Source organism: Vicia villosa, linkage group LG3, assembly GCF_029867415.1.
Source record: "Vicia villosa cultivar HV-30 ecotype Madison, WI linkage group LG3, Vvil1.0, whole genome shotgun sequence".
NCBI classification, from domain to species: domain Eukaryota; kingdom Viridiplantae; phylum Streptophyta; class Magnoliopsida; order Fabales; family Fabaceae; genus Vicia; species Vicia villosa.
Window position 1 is genome coordinate 57,717,000 of NC_081182.1, and position 19,522 is coordinate 57,736,521.

A 19,522-nucleotide genomic window follows, 5' to 3' on the forward strand; every position below is an offset into this window, starting at 1 on the left:
ATCTTCTTCCTCTGTATTGTCAGATAGCTGACAGGGGCCTCAGAGTCATTGCAAAGGGTTTATTCTCTGAGGGGACTGCTTTCTAGGTGTGTGCTGGATGATATGATCAGACAGGCAGAGAGTGCATTTCTGTACCGTTAACATCGTGCCAGGACCCGCGGGACACTTGACGCTAGGGGTAGAGTCAGCAGAGCCATTGGTGAACTCGGAGGCGGAGGTAGAGGAGATGCGCAGGATGACACCCGACATACTCAATAGTTACATTAGATGATGTATTTATATTTCATTTTTGTATGTATTTGATGATGTATTCGACACTTTGACCGACATTATTTATATATTGTATATTTATTGGTCTACCTACTGTTGTCTTTTAAATGCAATTACTTATCGAACCAAGAGAAATAAAAGCATACTATTAGCACACAACAATTGAAAGAAAACTGGCTAATTCTTGCATATAATTTCATTCTGTTTAAATAATTCTCCATTGGCGAGAGTAAGATATGACATAAGTAACTTTTGGACCACTACAAAAATAACTTTAGGTAGATACCCTTCCTCTATTGAGTTACAAGCCTAATAACATATATAAAATTTAGTGGTGTATATTTATGAACAATAAAACAATAAGAAAACATCTTTGAAAAGTCCTTAATTCCATCTTCGAATTTGCATCTGCGAAAGTAGGGGGACAAAATTGAAATTTTGCATGGTGTTGGTGTATAAGATATTCGAGGTTGGTTGAGAAATGGGCTTTTATTTATTATTCTGTCAAATAAAAAGAATCGAACAAATTCCAGTAAAAAAAAAAGGAACGATTAAAATAGTGAATTGCTTTGGACTCAACTTACCCCACTCGCGAAAATAACAAAACCTTTCATGATCCCTTGATTACTCTAGTTTGAATTTGAAAACTGGGTGGGTATTTTTCACAAACACTTGGCACGGATTCGCAATCGCAGAAGCAGAGACTAGTAGTTCTACACAAACATGGCGCATCCCAAAGTTCTCATGGTATCAACTCTCCAATTTCAACACACGTTGTTTTCGTATCTTTGTTACTTACTATTTTTTTTGTACTTTTCATTTCAGGTCGCAGAGAAACCTAGCATCGCTCTCTCCATCGCTACCGCTCTTTCCCACGGGCAGGTACTCTACTACTTTCTCATCAGCATTTTGTTAGGAATCAGGAATAGTTTAATTTGATGTTTTAATTTAGTGGATTTATTGCTTTGCTAGATAATCGACCTAAGATGAATAATTATACAACTATGAGCTGAAAATTTGCTGAAAAATGCAATTAAGCAGCTGTTCAGTTGATTTTTACAATGTCAGTGACGTTTTCTGACACATTTATATGAACAGATGTCTACAAGAAGAGGAAGCACAGAAGTTCATGAATTCGACGGGAAGTTTCTTGGAGGGCATGCGCGTTTTAAAGTGACATCGGTTATTGGACATGTATTCAGGTTCTTTTCCGACTAATTCACAACGAAAATACTCTTATTTATAAATTATATCTATACATACCGTAGTATTTTATGATTCATTCGTGCTTCTTGTCATTTCTTGTTCTTTATGTGGTAATCACACTCGATTAAATGTTAGTGACTGTGAGTACTTATAGGCAAAACAGGAAAATTTATATTATGATGTTGTTTTGTCTGTTCTTGGAAGGAAAAATAGCGCACTAGTGATTATTAAATTACCCTAGTTGTTCGACACAAACATCTGTACGGCTTATGTTAAAATTGTAGTCATTAGATTGGAAATATAGCAGGCAGAAATTGTCTTGTTATGTACTTAAAATTTTGAAAAATAAACGTCAGTTAATATTGCAATTTGCAAACCATGCTGTTTTGTTTTTTTTGATACCAGCATGTTCATTCCTGTTTGGTTTGAGTATTCACTGCAGTTTTTATTTCTTTTGTTGATGATCTAGTGTAGATTTTCATGGTAAATATCAAGATTGGGCCACCACAGATCCCTTAGATCTTTTTCATGCTCAGATTATAAAGACTGAATCAAATCCAAAGGTATTTCTTCATGAATATTTCTTTTCAGTTTTAGTTCCTTTATATCATTTCATATAATCATTTATGCATTATTTTGAGCTATTGGGGCAAGATAGATTGAACTTTTATGTGTATTTTTCAACTGAGACCCCATTTTGTGATGCTTTATCTAATCATTACAAGAAGTAAGAAGGGTAACAAAAGAGTATTTTTGTCGGTGATATGTCACTTACAGTGTTGTCAAATATCCGGTTATATCGCCGATATACCGGTTTTCCATATCGGAATTTGCCTATCCAATACGAGATCCGATATCCCGTTTCAATTTCGCCACGCTCCGCATATCGGCCGTTTTCCGGTATACCGGTTTTGAATTTCATATCAGAATTTATACAGATCTAACTAATGCTAACCCAATGCACGCGCTGCATTGCTCTGATTCCCTAACTGATACAATCTTATCATAATGCAACATATGTGATCATATCTGCCTTTAAATATGGACAGCACATATTCTGTAAACAATTTTGTGTTAATAATGAACCATACTTTTGATTTAAATCTACTTGATCTTTTTATTCTATAGATCATAGTTTATTTGGTCAAAGAAGGCACTGTTTTAAAGTTTCACTTAATCTTGACTCTTAGAAAGGATCTTTTTCATATGTTTTTTGAACTTTTGTATTATTTCTTATTTTACCACCCGTTATTTCAGTGCTGAGAGTTGATGGTTGATACTATTTTAAATGCCTTTTTAATGGTGTCGAGAAGCCCCCACCCCCATATTTAAAAGTGTTAGTCCATTAAAGCTTGTTGCTTATAATTGGGTTTGACTGCATATGGAGATGTGTTATCTACATTTGATTTTTTTCCAGTAATTTCTCTTAAGTTATTAACATCATGTGTTTCATTCAGGCACATATTTGTAAACATTTAAAACAAGAAGCTCGTGGTTGTCATTATTTGGTATTGTGGTTGGATTGTGATCGTGAAGGAGAGAATATATGTTTTGAGGGTAATTATTATCTTTTTTTCCTTTTAACATAGTCTCCATCATTGTTGTTATTGTTGTTATTATTATTTATTATTATTATTATTATTATTATTATTATTATTACTATTATTATTATTATTATTATTATTATTATTTATTTCTTGATACTTTTATAAGTGTAATCTTTCTGTGCTTTTGTTATAGTAAATTAGTAATGCAAATTATTATTTTGATGATCTGGATTTTTTATTTGGGTCATGAGAAAACAAATTTTAGCCCTTCAAGCAAATATTCTCCTAGTTGTCGGTAATCTTCACAAAAAGAAAGTATAAGACAATCACCCTTAAGTTATGTCCTTTTTGCTTAGATATTCTTCTAGGTAGTAAAAAGGGATTTTTCGGCTAACATTAGCCTTGTATGCTAAATATCACTTTGGATTTGTGAAAAGGAATTAATCTTCCCCCCTATTATCAGTGCCTTCTGTGTATGGCCTTCATTTGACCTTAATAATTAAATTTCACTCCCCTATGTAAGCACTAAGATATATTGTTTTACTCAGAATCTTGCCATTTCTTTTAGTGTTTTTTTAGCGATTTATATCAAATTTCAAACAATGTAACAAACACCAACACATACTAAGACTAACATACTAATACTTGTCATTTCATAATTATTTTAACTGTTTGAAATATTGAATATTGCAGTTATAGAATCAACCGGTTTCAAAATAAATGATGTCTATCGCGCACGGTTTTCTTCTGTTACTGAGAAAGATGTTCTGAATGCTCTAGCCAACCTTGTCAGACCGAACAGGGACGAAGCAATGGCTGTAGATGCCAGGCAAGAGATAGATTTGAAAGTTGGAGTTGCCTTTACTCGATTTCAAACGAGTTTTTTCCAGGGGAAATATGGGAACCTAGATGCCAGAGTCATCTCGTTAGTTTTCTGCTCTCTTCTGTTGTATTTTCTGCTCCACAATTTTTCTAATTAGTTTTTCTTTAAATTTAAAAATTGATGAAGGTTGGCTTCTCACTCTTTTAGATTTATTGGAAAGTAAAATAATGCATCCTGTGCACAATCCAGATCAACAATGAACTGAATAAAGATTCATTGCTCAATGCTTCAAATCTATTCCCTGCTTCGATAATAGTGTCAATAAATATTAGCAAGTCAGTGTGATTTGAGTGAGGGGTTACTTAGTTTTAGGTTTGGAACTGTAGCAATCTCAGATAGTTGAGGACTTCTTAACCACAGATAACTGCCAAGTATATTGAGATCACCAGGCTTGAGGCTTCATTTTGATACTGCTAGTTCCAAAAAAAAAAATATTTGGACTGATCAGCTTTCGGTTCTCACAATTATACAAGTGGTTTTGAGGTTAGCTTTCTTTTAGTTCAAGCTTTTAGGACAATTAATAGTATGACATGGTATCCTAATTTGATCCTTTATCAGTATTTAACTTAACTAGCTGGTAATCCCTTTCTAATAAATCAGTAACTACACATTTACTATGACCTTGATGTGCTTAGTTATATGTTTTCCTGTTCATGTTTCAATTATACGTTTGGGAATTGAGATTGGTTAGGTTGCTAGGCTGGATATGCATTGCCAACCGGTAATGCAAAATGCAATATCATACTCCATCAGATTGACTGGCTTCTCAACTCTATTCAACTGTAGGAATGAATGATCACGTTTCTCTAAATGTCTGATCAACCAACGTACTTGTCATTATATCATATTGGTTAAGCATATATAACATTATTAATAATTGCTTTATATTTCAGCTATGGACCCTGTCAAACTCCAACTTTAGGATTTTGTGTGCAGCGGTATTTGCAAATAAATACTTTCAAGCCAGAAAAGTTTTGGAGTTTGCACCCTTACATAATTCAAAGTGGCTATGAAATTCTGCTAGAATGGCAACGCAGCAAATTGTTTGACATAAATGTGAATAATCCTATTCTCTCAAACCATCAGTTTCTTTATTATGAACTTACGAAAGACATATGCTTGATAGTTTTATGTCTTTTCAGGTTGCTATGATGTTTCAAAAGCTGGTTGCTGAAGATGGGATTCTGGAAGTGACTGATATATCAGAAAAACAGGAAACCAAAGGTCGCCCTGTTGGTCTAAACACAGTGAATCTTCTGAAGGTTGGTGATAAAATGGGGAAGATAGTAGTCAATTCTATAACAAGTAATAGCAACAGTTTAAATGTCTATTAGATGCAAAATTCAATTATTATATATATTAAATATATCCTTCAAAGCTAACTGGTATTGGGAATACATTTTATGGGTCAGCAAGTGGCAGTCTAAATACTTTTTTGCAGTGACATTTATCCTTGGTTGGGGACTAGTTATATGAGTAATGTTGGACTTGAGATTTTGGAGACAGCATCGGTTGTTGGGGTTTTCTTTTTCTATTGTCAATTTCTCACTTCAATGGAGAATGTCTTATCTGTTTATATTTGATAATTTTTTTTCTTTCTTTAGTAGCATTTTAAACCCAAATATATCTTTTTCTCCTATGATGTGATGCTAAAAATGGAACAAAGGAGTTTGACTTCATTTTCTAAGAGAATGGAAATGGTTCTTGTATATGTAGCTTTCTTTTTAGTACAGCTGTTTGATAAATCAACTTGATTACAATGTTTGTTCTTTCCAGGTTGCTTCAAGTGCTCTAGGATTTGGTCCTCAGACAGCTATGCAACTAGCTGAACGATTGTATACTCAAGGCTTCATCAGGTTTTCACATAATTTGTTAGCTATTGTATTATAATGTTAGATTTTCTTAAAAGCATGGAATAATCTTTGATTGGTTCCTGTATATGCTTCATAAGTTATCCACGAACAGAAAGCACGGCATACCCTCCGTCATTTGACTTTCGTGGTGCACTCTCTGCACAAAGAAATAATCCAACTTGGGGAAACTATGTAGAAGGGCTACTCACCAGTGGTTATCAGAAACCTCGATCGGGAACAGATGTGGGTGACCATCCTCCCATTACTCCAATGAGATCTGCATCAGAGGATATGCTAGGAAATGATGCTTGGAAGCTGTACCAATATATCTGTCAATACTTCATAGGGACAGTGTCTCCGGACTGCAAGTATGTAAGGTAAAATCCATACTGTCCCAACAACATTTATTGATTATTTCCTTTTCTGGTTTTGGTTCATTCAGTTATTCCACAAATTTCCATTGTTATCTGAGACCGTCTGGTTTGTTTATACTTATTGTGGTCTCTCCTCGATCATATTTAATCATTATGATAATGATAATGGCGAGCAACACTAAATTACTAATACTGATGTCAAACATTCTGTATCAACTTAACAGCCCAAGATAATATCTCTTCTTACGTTCATGATATGTATGCACTGGAACCTATTGAAATTTCCACTCTCTGAGTTTGTTCTTGTAAGACTGCTGCAAAAGTGCGTATGATAGAGGATGATGGATGTGGCTTCCCCCAATTATTTTTGTTGCTATTACCATAAATTCATAATCATATAATTGTTTGGTATTTATATTGGCATAATATTTGCATTTTTCCATCCAAGCTGAAGTTTTGTTCGAACCTTTGCAAATATTCACCAGTAGATGCTTTGTCTTATTGCATGAATGAGATAACTACTAATATTAGATTTCTTATACGCTATTGTCCTACTTCCAGGAAAAAGGTTGAGTTTTCAGTAGGTGGAGAGTCCTTTCATTGTTCAGGGCAGCATGTTATCACCAAAGGATTTACAGCTATTATGCCTTGGTTGGCGATAAATGATAAAAGTATTCCATCATTTATAAAAGGGCAGAAAATAAAAGTATCAAAAGTTGAGCTCTATGAAGTAAGTGTGGAACCTCCTGTCTCAAATTCGGTTTATGTAGTGTTTCGGTATTTCCTGATTACTTGTCGTTAGTTTTACTAATTTGGATGGTTGGTGGCGTTTTCGGGTAAGCCATCAACTGGGTCTGTTCATGGGTCATTAATTGGATTCAAATATAAAAAATATTTGGGTTGGATCATATATAACCGTTTCATGGAAGATAAAATGTTAAACCTCATGTCACATAATATTTGTATGCATTACCGATAGCTAACACCACAAATTCAACAGGGGAATACCACTCCTCCAGATTTTCTTACCGAGAGTGAGCTGATCTCTCTAATGGAGAAGAATGGAATAGGAACAGATGCATCAATTCCTGCACATATTAACAATATATGTGAGCGGAATTATGTGCAGGTAGTCGACATAGAGCTTTGGTTTGTATTTCATTTTCTATAATGCTTGGATATTCATCTTATCAAATTGCAGGTACAAGCAGGCAGGAAGCTCGTCCCAACCACATTAGGTATAACTTTAGTAAGAGGTTATCAATCAATTGATCCAGACCTCTGCCTGCCCGATATTCGTAGCTTTATTGAGCAACAAATTACTCTTATTGCTAAGGGCCAGGTAGATCATCATCGTGTGGTGCAGCATGTAATTGAACAGTTCAAGCAAAAGTTTTGTTACTTTGTGAAGAAGGTTAACTATCTACTATTTAGTGCTTGTTTTTGGTTATCATATGTATCTATATGATTCTTCTTAGTTGTTGCAGCATGACAAGTTTTCATTTGTTATTTTTATCTCAACTAAATAATGTTTCTTGATTTAAATTTGTTTCCTTCCCCAACTTGAACATCATTTACCTTTGGGTTTTGAACTTGTTTGATTAAAAATTTAAAATGATTTCATGTTCTTGTTTTCAGTTAGATAGGAATAATTGGATTAGGCAATGTTTATATATGTTCCCGTTATCTATTATTTTCCTAGTTTGTTTCCATCTTTTACGTTTTATTTTTGACATCTGTCTCTCTGTCAAATTTTTTATTTATAAATTTATGGAGCTTACTTTGTAAGTTAGTTTATTATGACGCAACTCCAATTTTATCAGCATGCTAAATAACTCTCTATTTTTTCAAGCCAACATAAAAAATAATTGCATTATGATTTTAACTTTTTGTGGGAACATTTCCAAACATGACTCATTTTAAAATAGCCTTTCAAGTTTCTCTATAAAATTGTACCCGTTCGAACAGGGGTCTAGGATATACTTTCTTAGAATACAAGTACTAATTCTAGATGTATGATATGACATCAGCAGCATATTACTTGAAGATTCATGTTTAAGTCATTACATTAGTATAGCAGAATAGTTGTTATATTTTAGGGTTAAGTTTTGAAACAATACTATTGTAGAATTATATGGGCCCAGGAGATTTCTGAGTGAACTTTTTAGCATCTATCTGTGAGCTGCTGCATGTTGGATTTGTTAAATCATGAGATGTTCTGTGGCTTCCTTCTATATTCCTTTATCTCCAAATTTATTAGACCCCGAGTCACCATAATATTTGCAAATAAATTGCTGATTCATGGATGTATTTTACACTGTTCATCTACTAATTCTGTTTCTTTTTATCTGGCTCAGATTGAGGCTATGGATGCACTATTTGAAGCACAGTTTTCTGCACTTGTTGATTCAGGGCGTATTATGAGTAAATGTGGTAAATGCTTGCGATATATGAAGTATATTTCTGCCCAGCCACCACGTTTGTATTGTGGCACATGTGAGGAAGTTTATTATCTTCCACAGAAGGGCACAATAAAGGTAGTATCAAAATCTGATTTCCAGCTTATCCTGTCTTTTCCTCTTTGCTTCTTATCATACATGATATTTTGATATTTTAAAGAGTCGAAATTTTTGTTTCATTAGATAAGGAGGGATGGAGGAGAAAGTTTAACAGATTTGAATAATGGTTTGATGCAAAAGACTAGCCACTGACCCATATTAATTCTAATTAGATAAGGAAACTAATCATAATGATTACTAGACTCTTAGTTCTGATCAAATAAAGAAAGTAGAACAAATCATGGAATATAAATAAACTAGATTAAGACCCGTGCGATGCGCGGTTGTTAATTAGTTGATTAGTTTTTTATTGAATTTTATATATGTTTAAAATTTGTTTTGAAAAAATATGATTACTGAATTTATTTCACATGAAAATATTATTTGTTGTAAATGGTATGATGAAAAAAATACCATACCATTTAATTTTTCAAAATAGAACGAAATTAAAATTATTTTAAAGACACTATATTAAAAAAAATATGAAATTTAGTATTTTAATGTTAGATTGAAATATTTTTGTCTTTATAAGGTTTGAACTCATGACCTTGCGGTTTAGACTATTGACAAGTGGAGATGAGTTTTGGGAGATGCCACATATGAATATCGATAATATTATAAATAGATATGAAAACTAATCCTAAGAGATAATATAAGATATTGTAAATAACTTTAAAATACAACCCAGGTATTATGGGATATTTTCTTAATATTTAAATGTTATCCTAAACTATCTATTTAAACCCTATGTTTTCACATAGCTCTGAACAATAAGCCTGCTGTTTTCACCTGTTGTCCCTGGTAAAACAGTCCAGCTGTTGTAAACTGTGAATGATTTCTATCAAAAGAAAATAATATTATGACAGTTGAGTTTAGTAGTCTTCCTTTTTTCCCCCCCTCTTTATTCTGAAAAGTAAAGATATTTTCTCATCCTGTCTCCTCTCTTCGCAATAGAGTAAAAGTGTACTCTCTATCTCTCTCTTGTACTACATCAGTTTTGTTTATGCCTAACTTCCTTTCAACCATCTGTGCCTCTTGCCTTGAAAAGAATATAGTACAAAATATCATTAAAAAGAAGTCGTACAAAACCCTGATATTTTAAGCATTCAAGACCTCTGATCTGCACGTATATTGTTACTTCAGAAGGCCATTAGAGTTTGCCATTTCATTATAAGAATTTTTGTTATAGCTTTTAAACTTAGATCTCTCCCTCAGAGTAGTTGCATTGAACAGCCGGGCCCTGTCAGTGACTTAAGATTGTTATGACCATCATTACATGTATGTACTAGTATGTTGGAATTTCCACCTTAATTGCGGTTCGCCACTAGACGCCTTAATTGCGGCACTTTGATTTGCCTTCATTGCAGCTCCCAACACCTTCTTTGTGTTGGGTTTGAAGGGGTGGATTTAATCCCATATTGCTTAGAGATATGGTCCGTGTTGTGTTTATAAGTGGGGGTAATCCTCACCCTACAAACCGGTTTTGTAGGGATGAGTTAGGCCCAACCCAAATTATGAGATAGCATTACAAGTCCGATTTTGTAGGGATGAGTTAAGCCCAACCCAAATAATAAGATAGCACGTACCAGTGACTTCTCTAGTTGCTGGTTTGGCTGAACACTTCTCTAGTTGCTGGTTTGGCTGAACACGTAAGCATGCCTTTTCATCATTCATTCCATACTAGCTTTGGCTGAACACGTAAGCATTTATTTCCTTTACTACTTGGGACACCCTCACAGAAGTATGGAGCAAAGGTATGAATGAAAATGTATTGGGTATCTGCAATTTGAGGTCTAAGAACTTTGCTCCTGTGGGTTAATAGTACCCGACATTAAACATTTTATTATGCATTTGAGTTTGTCTTTATTGGTTTATTATATTGCGTGACATGCCCTATATGTGTTATCCTCATTTGCACTATCTGTTTCTGCAGCTGTACAAGGAACTGTCTTGTCCTTTAGACAATTTTGAGCTTTTGATCTGCTCCGTGGCTGGCCCAGAGGGTAAATCATTCCCGCTATGTCCTTACTGCTACAGCAATCCCCCATTTGAAGGTATCAAAGCACTCATCAATACGTCTAAAACTAGTACTTCTGGCAAGATTGGCAAGGGAGCTGGCATGCCATGCAACCTATGCCCCCATCCCACTTGCCCAAATTCTTTAGTTACCCAAGGTGTATGTGCTTGCCCAGAATGTAGTGGGACACTTGTCTTAGACCCTATAAGTGCTCCCAAATGGCGACTTTGTTGCAATATGTGCAATTGCCTAGTTTTTCTTGCAGAGGGTGCTCATAGAATCTCGACAACTAAAGAAAAGTGCCTTGAATGTGACTCTTCAATCATAGAAGTGGACTTCAACAAGAAAACAACTCCTCTGGCAGACGGGGCTACATTGCACCGGGGTTGCATTCTTTGTGATGTATTACTACACTCCCTTGTGGAGATGAAATATGGGAGAGGCTTCAAGCGTATGAGCTCACGTGGAAGAGGAAGAGGAAGGGGAGGAAGAGGAAGAGGACGGAGTGGTAAAATGATGGATCCGAAAATGAGTTTTCGAGATTTCTAGCTTCAAAACTTATGTTTTTGAAATTTTTGCAACACGTTTGTTGAACTATCATTTGATTCATTTACTATGAATTCGTTCTTAGCATAATTATCTTCTTTGTTGTTTGGGCTCCAGTCTATTTCAATAACAAATACCAAATGAAACTTTTCAAGTTTATGTGTTTTTAAGTGGGATTGTCTATTGTAACAAAGGACACTGTTTTGCATCTCGAACGATTTAGATTAATGTAGTTATAAAACGAACTCAACCACACACATTCCTGTTCTGTTACAACAGCAGAAAATCTAAATCCTCTACAAGATTACAATCTTTTTAAGTTCAGCTCTCAATAAAATTTATTCACTTTAGTTGAGTATTTATTTTTGTTGTAAAAAAGTTTCTTCTTATAAACTGCAATATTATAATGGAGGACAGAAATTTCAATTAAAATTTAGTAAGAACTAAACTTAAAAACTTATAATTCGGTAGGAAATTAGAATATTAAACTCTTTTAAATTCGTAAATAACAATACTATAATTCATTTTTAAAATTATATTTTTCTATAAAAGATACATAAGAAAATATCTTTAGAAGGAACATATAATTTTTTAAATATATTTTAATAAATATTATTTTAATGAAACTTTTTATTTTACTCTATCTTTTTAATAAAATTAAGAAATAAATACCTACTGTACTTAATGAAAATAAATTATTTCTAAGTATAATGTTTAATATAATAATAAAAAAGCTATTTGAATTTTTTTTAAAGTTGATGCTTATTAATATTAACCTGAGTAGTTTAAATTAATGTTGATGAAATTAGATGGAGTTGGGAATGACGTATCTAAGTTGTCTCTACCTATATCCATATATCCATTGAAAACAAACAATACTACAAAGTGACAAACGTAAATAACATGACTCTCAAGTGTGATTCATTTGTCTTAATCTTCATCACCATCCACTCAAGAATATTCTTACATCCCAATATTTTAATTATTAGTATTACTAACAGCTAATAATAATTTACCAAAAAATTATTAAAATAACGAATAAATAATAATAATTACATTATTACAATACAACCCACATCCACAAGGAGCGTGGTGCCTTCTCCACCAACTGCTTTTCTTTTCTTGCTCACACTTCCCACCATTCCCAATTTTCCATTACCCATTAAGCTTCAAATTCAAATGGCTCTGTGTGGCTCTTCTATATCTTCACCAAACTTGAATTCGAAAATTGGGACAAGAAACATATCAAAATCGACTTCTTTTTCTATGAATTCAGATACCACAATTTCGTTATCGTTTTCCGGGAGTGTATCCATGGGTCTTAACTTGAGGTTGAATCTCGCTTCTTCAACTTGTAGTGTTAAGAGAAACAGGTTTAGGAACCACGGTTCGCGTTTGAAGGTTGTTTGTATTGATTATCCACGGCCTGAGCTAGAAAATACCGTTAATTTTATTGAAGCTGCTTACTTGTCTTCCACCTTTCGTGCTTCTCCGCGTCCAACTAAACCTTTGAAGGTTGTTATTGCTGGTGCAGGTAACAAATATATATCAGTTTTTATATATCAAAATTGTAACTTTGCTACCTAATTTGTTCTATTGGTACATGATTGAAACCTAACATAGTTGACTAATTGACTTGACTTGAGCTTTGTCTTCCAATGTGTATTTCAAATTATCGCAGGACTGGCTGGTTTATCAACTGCAAAATATTTGGCAGATGCTGGTCACAAGCCTATATTGCTGGAGGCAAGAGACGTTCTAGGTGGAAAGGTTTTCCGGCTAATTTAATCCCATTTGTCAACAACTTTCTATTTTGTGCTTCTTGTTTTCATCATTTTAGCTTTTTGTTTAACTAAATAAGAAGCGTATTCATATTTGACTGTCGCTAAATAATCTAATTGAAGCATTGGTTTTTGTATTATCAATAATTTAAGTATGATCACTAATTCATTTTCTTGTTTTATGAATTATTTTTCTGACATCTTGGAGTGGAAATGTTGAATTTCATCAAGTTCTTGAAAGATCTAACCGTTCGACCAAGTTATTTATTATAACTGTTTTCTTTCTATTGTCTCTTTTCTAAGGTTGCTGCATGGAAAGATAAAGATGGAGACTGGTATGAGACTGGCTTACATATATTTTGTAAGTTCATTACAATCTCAGACTCAACTATTTCTGTTACATATTAGTTGATATCATAATATCACGTCTCTTGACACTAGAAGAGAAAGAAAGTAAAGAGGTAAAAAGAAAATGACATAACAAAATCATTCTTTCATTTCCTTTACCTTCTACTAGAGTATGCTCTCGATAGTTTTGGTCTTTAACACAATACCAAGTTCAAGCCTTTTGCCTTCATGACCAAAAGGTTTAGGATTTTGATCTTTGCTGCCTCATACGTTTAATTACGAACTAAATTTCAGAAAGAATGCATTAGTTAACCCGGACTTTGTCCAAGCTTCAATCTCAAAGGGATTTTGCACGAGTGTAAAAGTTGGTCTTCTCCTAACAGTGCTTATTACCAGTTATCCCTTGGCACATGTATTGAACTAAATTGATATCTCTTTTTACTTTCATTCAAAATGAATGACTATCTGAATCCTTGTTTATAGAATTATAGTTATCCTGACTTAACATTTTCTTTTTCTTTTTCCCGAAGTTGGGGCTTACCCTAATGTGCAGAACTTATTTGGAGAACTCGGTATTAACGATCGGTTACAATGGAAGGAGCATGCTATGATCTTTGCTATGCCAAGCAAGCCTGGACAGTTTAGTCGATTTGATTTTCTCGAAGTCCTTCCATCTCCATTAAATGGTAATATGCAAGACTTGATGTATGGTTACATATTCACATAGCTACCGAAGTTGAAAGTCTATTTAATACATGGGTAGTGCTAGCAATACACTCTCTAACACACACATTCCAACACACTTTCTTATTGATTAAAATTTATATGGGTCCCACCAAATTTACAAGGGACCTACATAGTTTGGCGAGACTCGTATAAATCTTAACCATTAAAAATGAATATGTTGGAATGGCTTCTATTATTAAAATACATACAATATTGGAAATTTTTGTGCTTATGCCATGGCTATGCCTCAAAAACTTGAATTCAAATTAAGAAAGAACCCTTGGCAGTTTTACAACTGAATGCCAGTTTAAATTTGATTTTGAATATATTTAATGCATTTTTTAGCTTTAGGGTTAGTCTTTTAGTATAAAGGGGGGAAAAAAGAATACATAGAGATGATACGGCACATAAAACTTGTAGTTTGAATAAATTGCTCTATGGTAGGATCAAGATACTACAATAACTCTTTTTCATATATTCTAACACATTTGATAATCATCGAAACCATGTGTTAAATTGGTTTTATTGATGCGAATCGAACCGAAAACACCAATGCTGGGATCAGGGATTTTGGTATTTAAAAGTGATTCCTATATTCACTGTCTCTCTTATTTTACATGACTGGACTATACTTATTCTTGTAAAAAGAATTTCTTCCTAAATGTTACCAGTGTTTACACGCGGCGTGTTGTGAATGTCATAACAGGAATATGGGCAATCTTGAGGAATAACGAGATGCTGACCTGGCCAGAGAAAATCAAATTTGCAATTGGACTTCTGCCAGCTATTCTTGGTGGACAGCCATATGTTGAGGCTCAAGATGGTCTTTCTGTTAAAGAATGGATGAAAAAGCAGGTATGGCAGTTGTCTTGATTCTTGTCAGTCTGTAAATGGAGTGGAGTCTTAACCATCTTAGTGATACTGGTATTCATTCTGAAATGGTTGATTTAGGATGGATTTCCAGTGACTTGGTGGTAATAACAATTCTTTTTTATCGTAGATGATTCAGCTATTATTATTGAAAACAAAATCACATAATTATAGGAGGGAAAAGGGGATATAGATGAAGTTCTCTTCATTTTATTTTGTACAGTTGTCTCCATGTGTTGAGGTGCAAGTAGTTTTGGTTTAAATTTATGTAAAGGGGTTTCCTTGCTTCCTAGAGTTGGAGAATAAATAAATTGTGTACTTTGTTCTTTTATTTTGTTTTATCTCTTAATTTAGTGACGTTAGTCCTATCGATTTTCATTACTGGGAAATAAAGAAAGGATATCTGTAGTTTTTTCTTGGTTTTGATACATTATTATTTTGAGAATAAATTGTATTTGCCTTCGGTTGAATTCACGCGAACAGATTGCAACATTTTCATGGTCGACATATTGCAAATAGTTTGAGAATAACATGTTGTTTACTCCATGTTATAGGGCATTCCTGAACGGGTAACTGATGAAGTGTTCATAGCAATGTCAAAGGCTCTAAACTTCATCAACCCTGATGAACTTTCAATGCAATGTATTTTGATTGCATTAAACCGATTTCTTCAGGTGTGATCATTTCCTTTTGTTAAAAATCATTAAGTGTTTTGATTGAGAAGGCCATTTCATTCACATTATATTTGAATGGAATCAGATTAGCAACAAACTCATTCTTCTCAACTAATTTTTATTCTATTAAATTCTTCAATAGGAGAAGCATGGTTCTAAGATGGCCTTTTTGGATGGCAATCCCCCGGAAAGACTTTGTATGCCAATTGTTGATCATATTCAGTCATTGGGCGGTGAAGTCCATCTTAACTCACGCATTAAATCAATTGAGCTAAACGATGACAATACGGTGAAGAGCTTTTTACTAACTAATGGGAAAGTGATTGAAGGGGATGCTTATGTGTCTGCAGCACCAGGTATGTTTATAAAACTTCCACACTAATATTTTAATTGTTTTTATCAGCACTCTTGGTCTTCGATCTCTTCACATTTCTGAGGATTTCCCCGCTTTAAAACAGTGGATATTCTGAAGCTTCTTCTACCTGAGAACTGGAAAGGGGTTCCTTATTTCCAGAGATTGGAGAAATTGGTTGGAGTTCCAGTCATAAATGTTCACATATGGTAAGTAATGGCTTTTATTGTTGAAAACTAAGTCCGAGCAAACATTATACTCCAACTTATTTTTAAATATTGTGGTCATTAAGAAATCTGTGGCTGTGGCATTTTGACTTAAATTTTACAAAATGAATAAAATATAAAGATAAAATAGTTGTGGAAAAACCTATTCGAGTTCGAATATGTAAAATAATCACTGGCTCTAACTGGTGCAGTAATATACTTGTTATTGTAAAAAAATCCTCTCATTATATTGACCATTTTTCTCCAAATTCAGAATAACAGTTAGTTTGTAAATATTTGTCAATGAGGATTATATTATCAGCCTCAAGCCCACCAGTGTGCTGCTGACATACATATTATTAACATATCAAATTTGCAGGTTTGACAGAAAACTGAAGAACACATATGATCACCTTCTCTTTAGCAGGTTTTTTTCTCTCACTTTGAAACACTTGTGTTGTGTCTGTTGCAATTATCAAAGATTTTTTACTTTTTAGCTGTGAAAACCGCTTCCTTTTTGCTGTGTGAATTGTACTTATTTCCTTCTTTGCACTCCTAATAGCATTTTTTGGATTATAAATACATCATTTCATCACCTTACATCTACAATTTATACTTTTCATCTTGCAGAAGTCCCCTTCTGAGTGTATATGCTGATATGTCGGTAACTTGTAAGGTAAAATCCACCACCCAAATGTATTGATTAGCGCCGATGTATTTCCTCTGTCTATGCCAAAGTTGTGGCCTCAATAGTCTAGGCTAGCATATACCTTTACATGTTTGTATTAAATTGAGATAGGACTTTCTGGATAATCAGCAAACTGTGCATACATTATTTCCATTTTTTGTTATCTGCAACCGAGTTTCTTCTGCATATCACTAAACATTGGAATACTGTTTCACTGTCTTGTTTAGGAATATTATAACCCGAACCAGTCTATGTTGGAGCTGGTTTTTGCACCAGCTGAAGAATGGATTTCACGCAGTGATGAAGATATTATTGATGCCACAATGTCTGAACTTGCCAAACTCTTCCCTGATGAAATTTCTGCAGACCAAAGTAAAGCAAAAATCATCAAGTACCACGTTGTTAAAACACCAAGGTCATTGAATGTCATTAAGTTCAATTTTTTCTTTAAAATTCTTTTTCTAAACATATACTGAACTTGCATCTTTTTTATAATTATTCTGTGTCCTAATATAAATGACTAAATTGTTGCAGGTCTGTTTACAAAACTGTTCCAAATTGCGAGCCTTGTCGTCCCATACAAAGATCTCCTATAGAAGGTTTCTATTTATCAGGAGATTACACAAAACAAAAATATTTAGCTTCCATGGAAGGCGCTGTTCTTTCTGGGAAGCTGTGTGCACAGGCTATTGTACAGGTAAATCTGTCACGAAAGCATCTACATAGTTTGCAACACAAGGATAAAAGAATCATCCGCAAGAAATGCTAAATTTTGAACACTTTGAAATTATTATCTGTTCTATCATTATCAAATTCTGCTTGTGTCGTTTTCAACGTTCCTCCTATCATTATCTGTTTCATTGTCATATGCAGGATTCTGAGCTACTTACTGCTAGGGGGCAGAAAAGAATAGCTCAAGCAAGTAGTGTTTAACAAAAGCAAGATTTGAAGACAAGTTCTGGTAAAAATACAGGAGCATCGTATCAACTTTGTAGCCTTGAGTGACTGATAACTAGCTTATCCGCATTATGATTCACTATATCAGTTCATACAAAACCCGGCAAATATTTAGACCATAATATGTTGCAGTCAACTTTAGAGAAAAGCCAATATCAGAATATAGAAGTTGGCCAATACCTGAAATGTGAGCCCTTTATTATCTATCCTCTAGTCATTGTAGCCATGCTTGTAATATCACAGTCACATTTATTATTTAATCTTGCATTGTATACCCAGCCTTTTTCTTTTAAATTTATGCATTGTCTTGTCTTGTTGTATATAGAGTCGAGTGAGACGAAATGAATTATGTATTTCAATATAGCAAGTAGATTTTGGATTTGTGTGGGGTCAATGTACTTGCCGAAACTCGCTTGGCAGAATAATCTTAGCCAAAGCGAAGAACCGGCTTGACATGCCGCGAGTCCTCTGGAAAGAGAGGGGCGGAGTTTCTCTTGCATTCTCTTTTCCTCCCAAAGTTCTATCCTCATAAGCTTTATACACAAGGCAAGAGCCTTCAGATATTCTTTTCTTCGGATGATAACGGTATGACCAAAATGGCGAGATCCGGGAGTATTGATGTCTAGGACTGGGTGGAAGGAGTCATCCCCGTACCGTCTAGTGGCACGAATGATATCAATCAAAGTCAAAAAAATTCAAAACCTCTGGTGAGTAGCAAAATATTTCCAATAGAGCATATTTAGAGCGAACCAACTAACTCCAATAATTCTCATTGAGAAATTGCTCTTAACTAAAGCAGCTTGTTGTTCTTCAATTCACTTGTACTCAAGCTTATATCATAAATGTCACCTTTGTAAAACAATAAAAACAGAAGCTAGGTGAAATAATAAATGTATCTGTTACGACCATGTAAATAAAAAAACTAATCAGCTATAATTTTAATCCAAAGTGCGCAATTCACTTTTGCATTGGGTGTTCACATGTATTAGAGTAAGGTTAACTTTAGTAGTAGCTCAGTCTCAAGACTAACATCTGGTTACTCATATATATAAATAACATAGTTGGAGTTACTTGTAACCAACTCTTTCATAATCAAAAGTTAGTTACAAACAAAAATGAAAAGTTCTAACTACCTCTTTCAATTCTCTCTAATCTAACATGTTATCAGATTTCTAGATCAAGATCTAAGGCTTGTTCATGACTGAGCCATTGCATCCGTCACAATCGCAGTATCATTTCCATAATCTTGATGTCTCGCATGGTCTTTCCATTATTATGCATGTTGTTTGTGACCAACATTATCCGATCAAAGTATTTTGCAGTATCATTTCCATAATCTTGATGTCTCGCATGGCCTTTCCTTTGTTATGCATGTTATTTGTGACCAACATTATCCGATCAAAGTATTTTGTGTCCGTCTCATCTTCCTTCATCTCCAAGACCTCAAACTCCATTCGAAGTGCTTGTATTTATGATCTATGCACCCTTTTACTCCCTTTCTACTTCCTCCTCATTGAATCCCGTATTTTTTGAGTAGTCTCCTTCCTAAGAATTTTCTTCAAAATGCTTTTGTCTATTGATGAGGATAGGTAATTTTTAACCTTCAAATCTTTTAGTTTTAGATATGTTCTCATAACATAACTCTTGTGCTTGAGTTTCTTTTACC

The 19,522-nt window shown here is 34.1% G+C and overlaps 2 protein-coding genes across 3 annotated transcripts; both read left to right on the forward strand.

The window, feature by feature from the left end:
- Positions 1–798: 798 nt before the first annotated feature.
- LOC131661558 (DNA topoisomerase 3-beta-like) lies at positions 799–11,732 on the forward strand. Of its 2 annotated transcripts, XM_058931139.1 has the most exons (15): positions 799–1,017; positions 1,096–1,152; positions 1,369–1,472; positions 1,946–2,039; positions 2,934–3,033; positions 3,717–3,948; positions 4,800–4,962; positions 5,049–5,168; positions 5,683–5,762; positions 5,858–6,136; positions 6,695–6,863; positions 7,134–7,262; positions 7,335–7,547; positions 8,491–8,670; positions 10,625–11,732. In XM_058931139.1, exons 1-15 carry the CDS (start codon positions 994–996, stop codon positions 11,255–11,257), a joined length of 2,577 nt encoding a protein of 858 aa, XP_058787122.1. In that variant the 5' UTR covers positions 799–993; the 3' UTR covers positions 11,258–11,732. The 2 variants fall into 2 exon arrangements, with proteins under 2 accessions (XP_058787122.1, XP_058787123.1); XM_058931140.1 differs by lacking the exon at positions 799–1,017 and having other exon boundaries at positions 1,111–1,152; positions 1,951–2,039.
- Positions 11,733–12,309: 577 nt separating this feature from the next.
- Positions 12,310–18,150, forward strand: LOC131661559 (15-cis-phytoene desaturase, chloroplastic/chromoplastic). The gene is made up of 13 exons (XM_058931141.1): positions 12,310–12,788; positions 12,936–13,024; positions 13,339–13,396; positions 13,914–14,069; positions 14,816–14,964; positions 15,534–15,653; positions 15,796–16,009; positions 16,112–16,214; positions 16,591–16,638; positions 16,842–16,887; positions 17,127–17,314; positions 17,434–17,596; positions 17,773–18,150. Exons 1-13 carry the CDS (start codon positions 12,434–12,436, stop codon positions 17,830–17,832), a joined length of 1,749 nt encoding a protein of 582 aa, XP_058787124.1. The 5' UTR covers positions 12,310–12,433; the 3' UTR covers positions 17,833–18,150.
- The last annotated feature ends 1,372 nt before the right edge of the window (positions 18,151–19,522 follow it).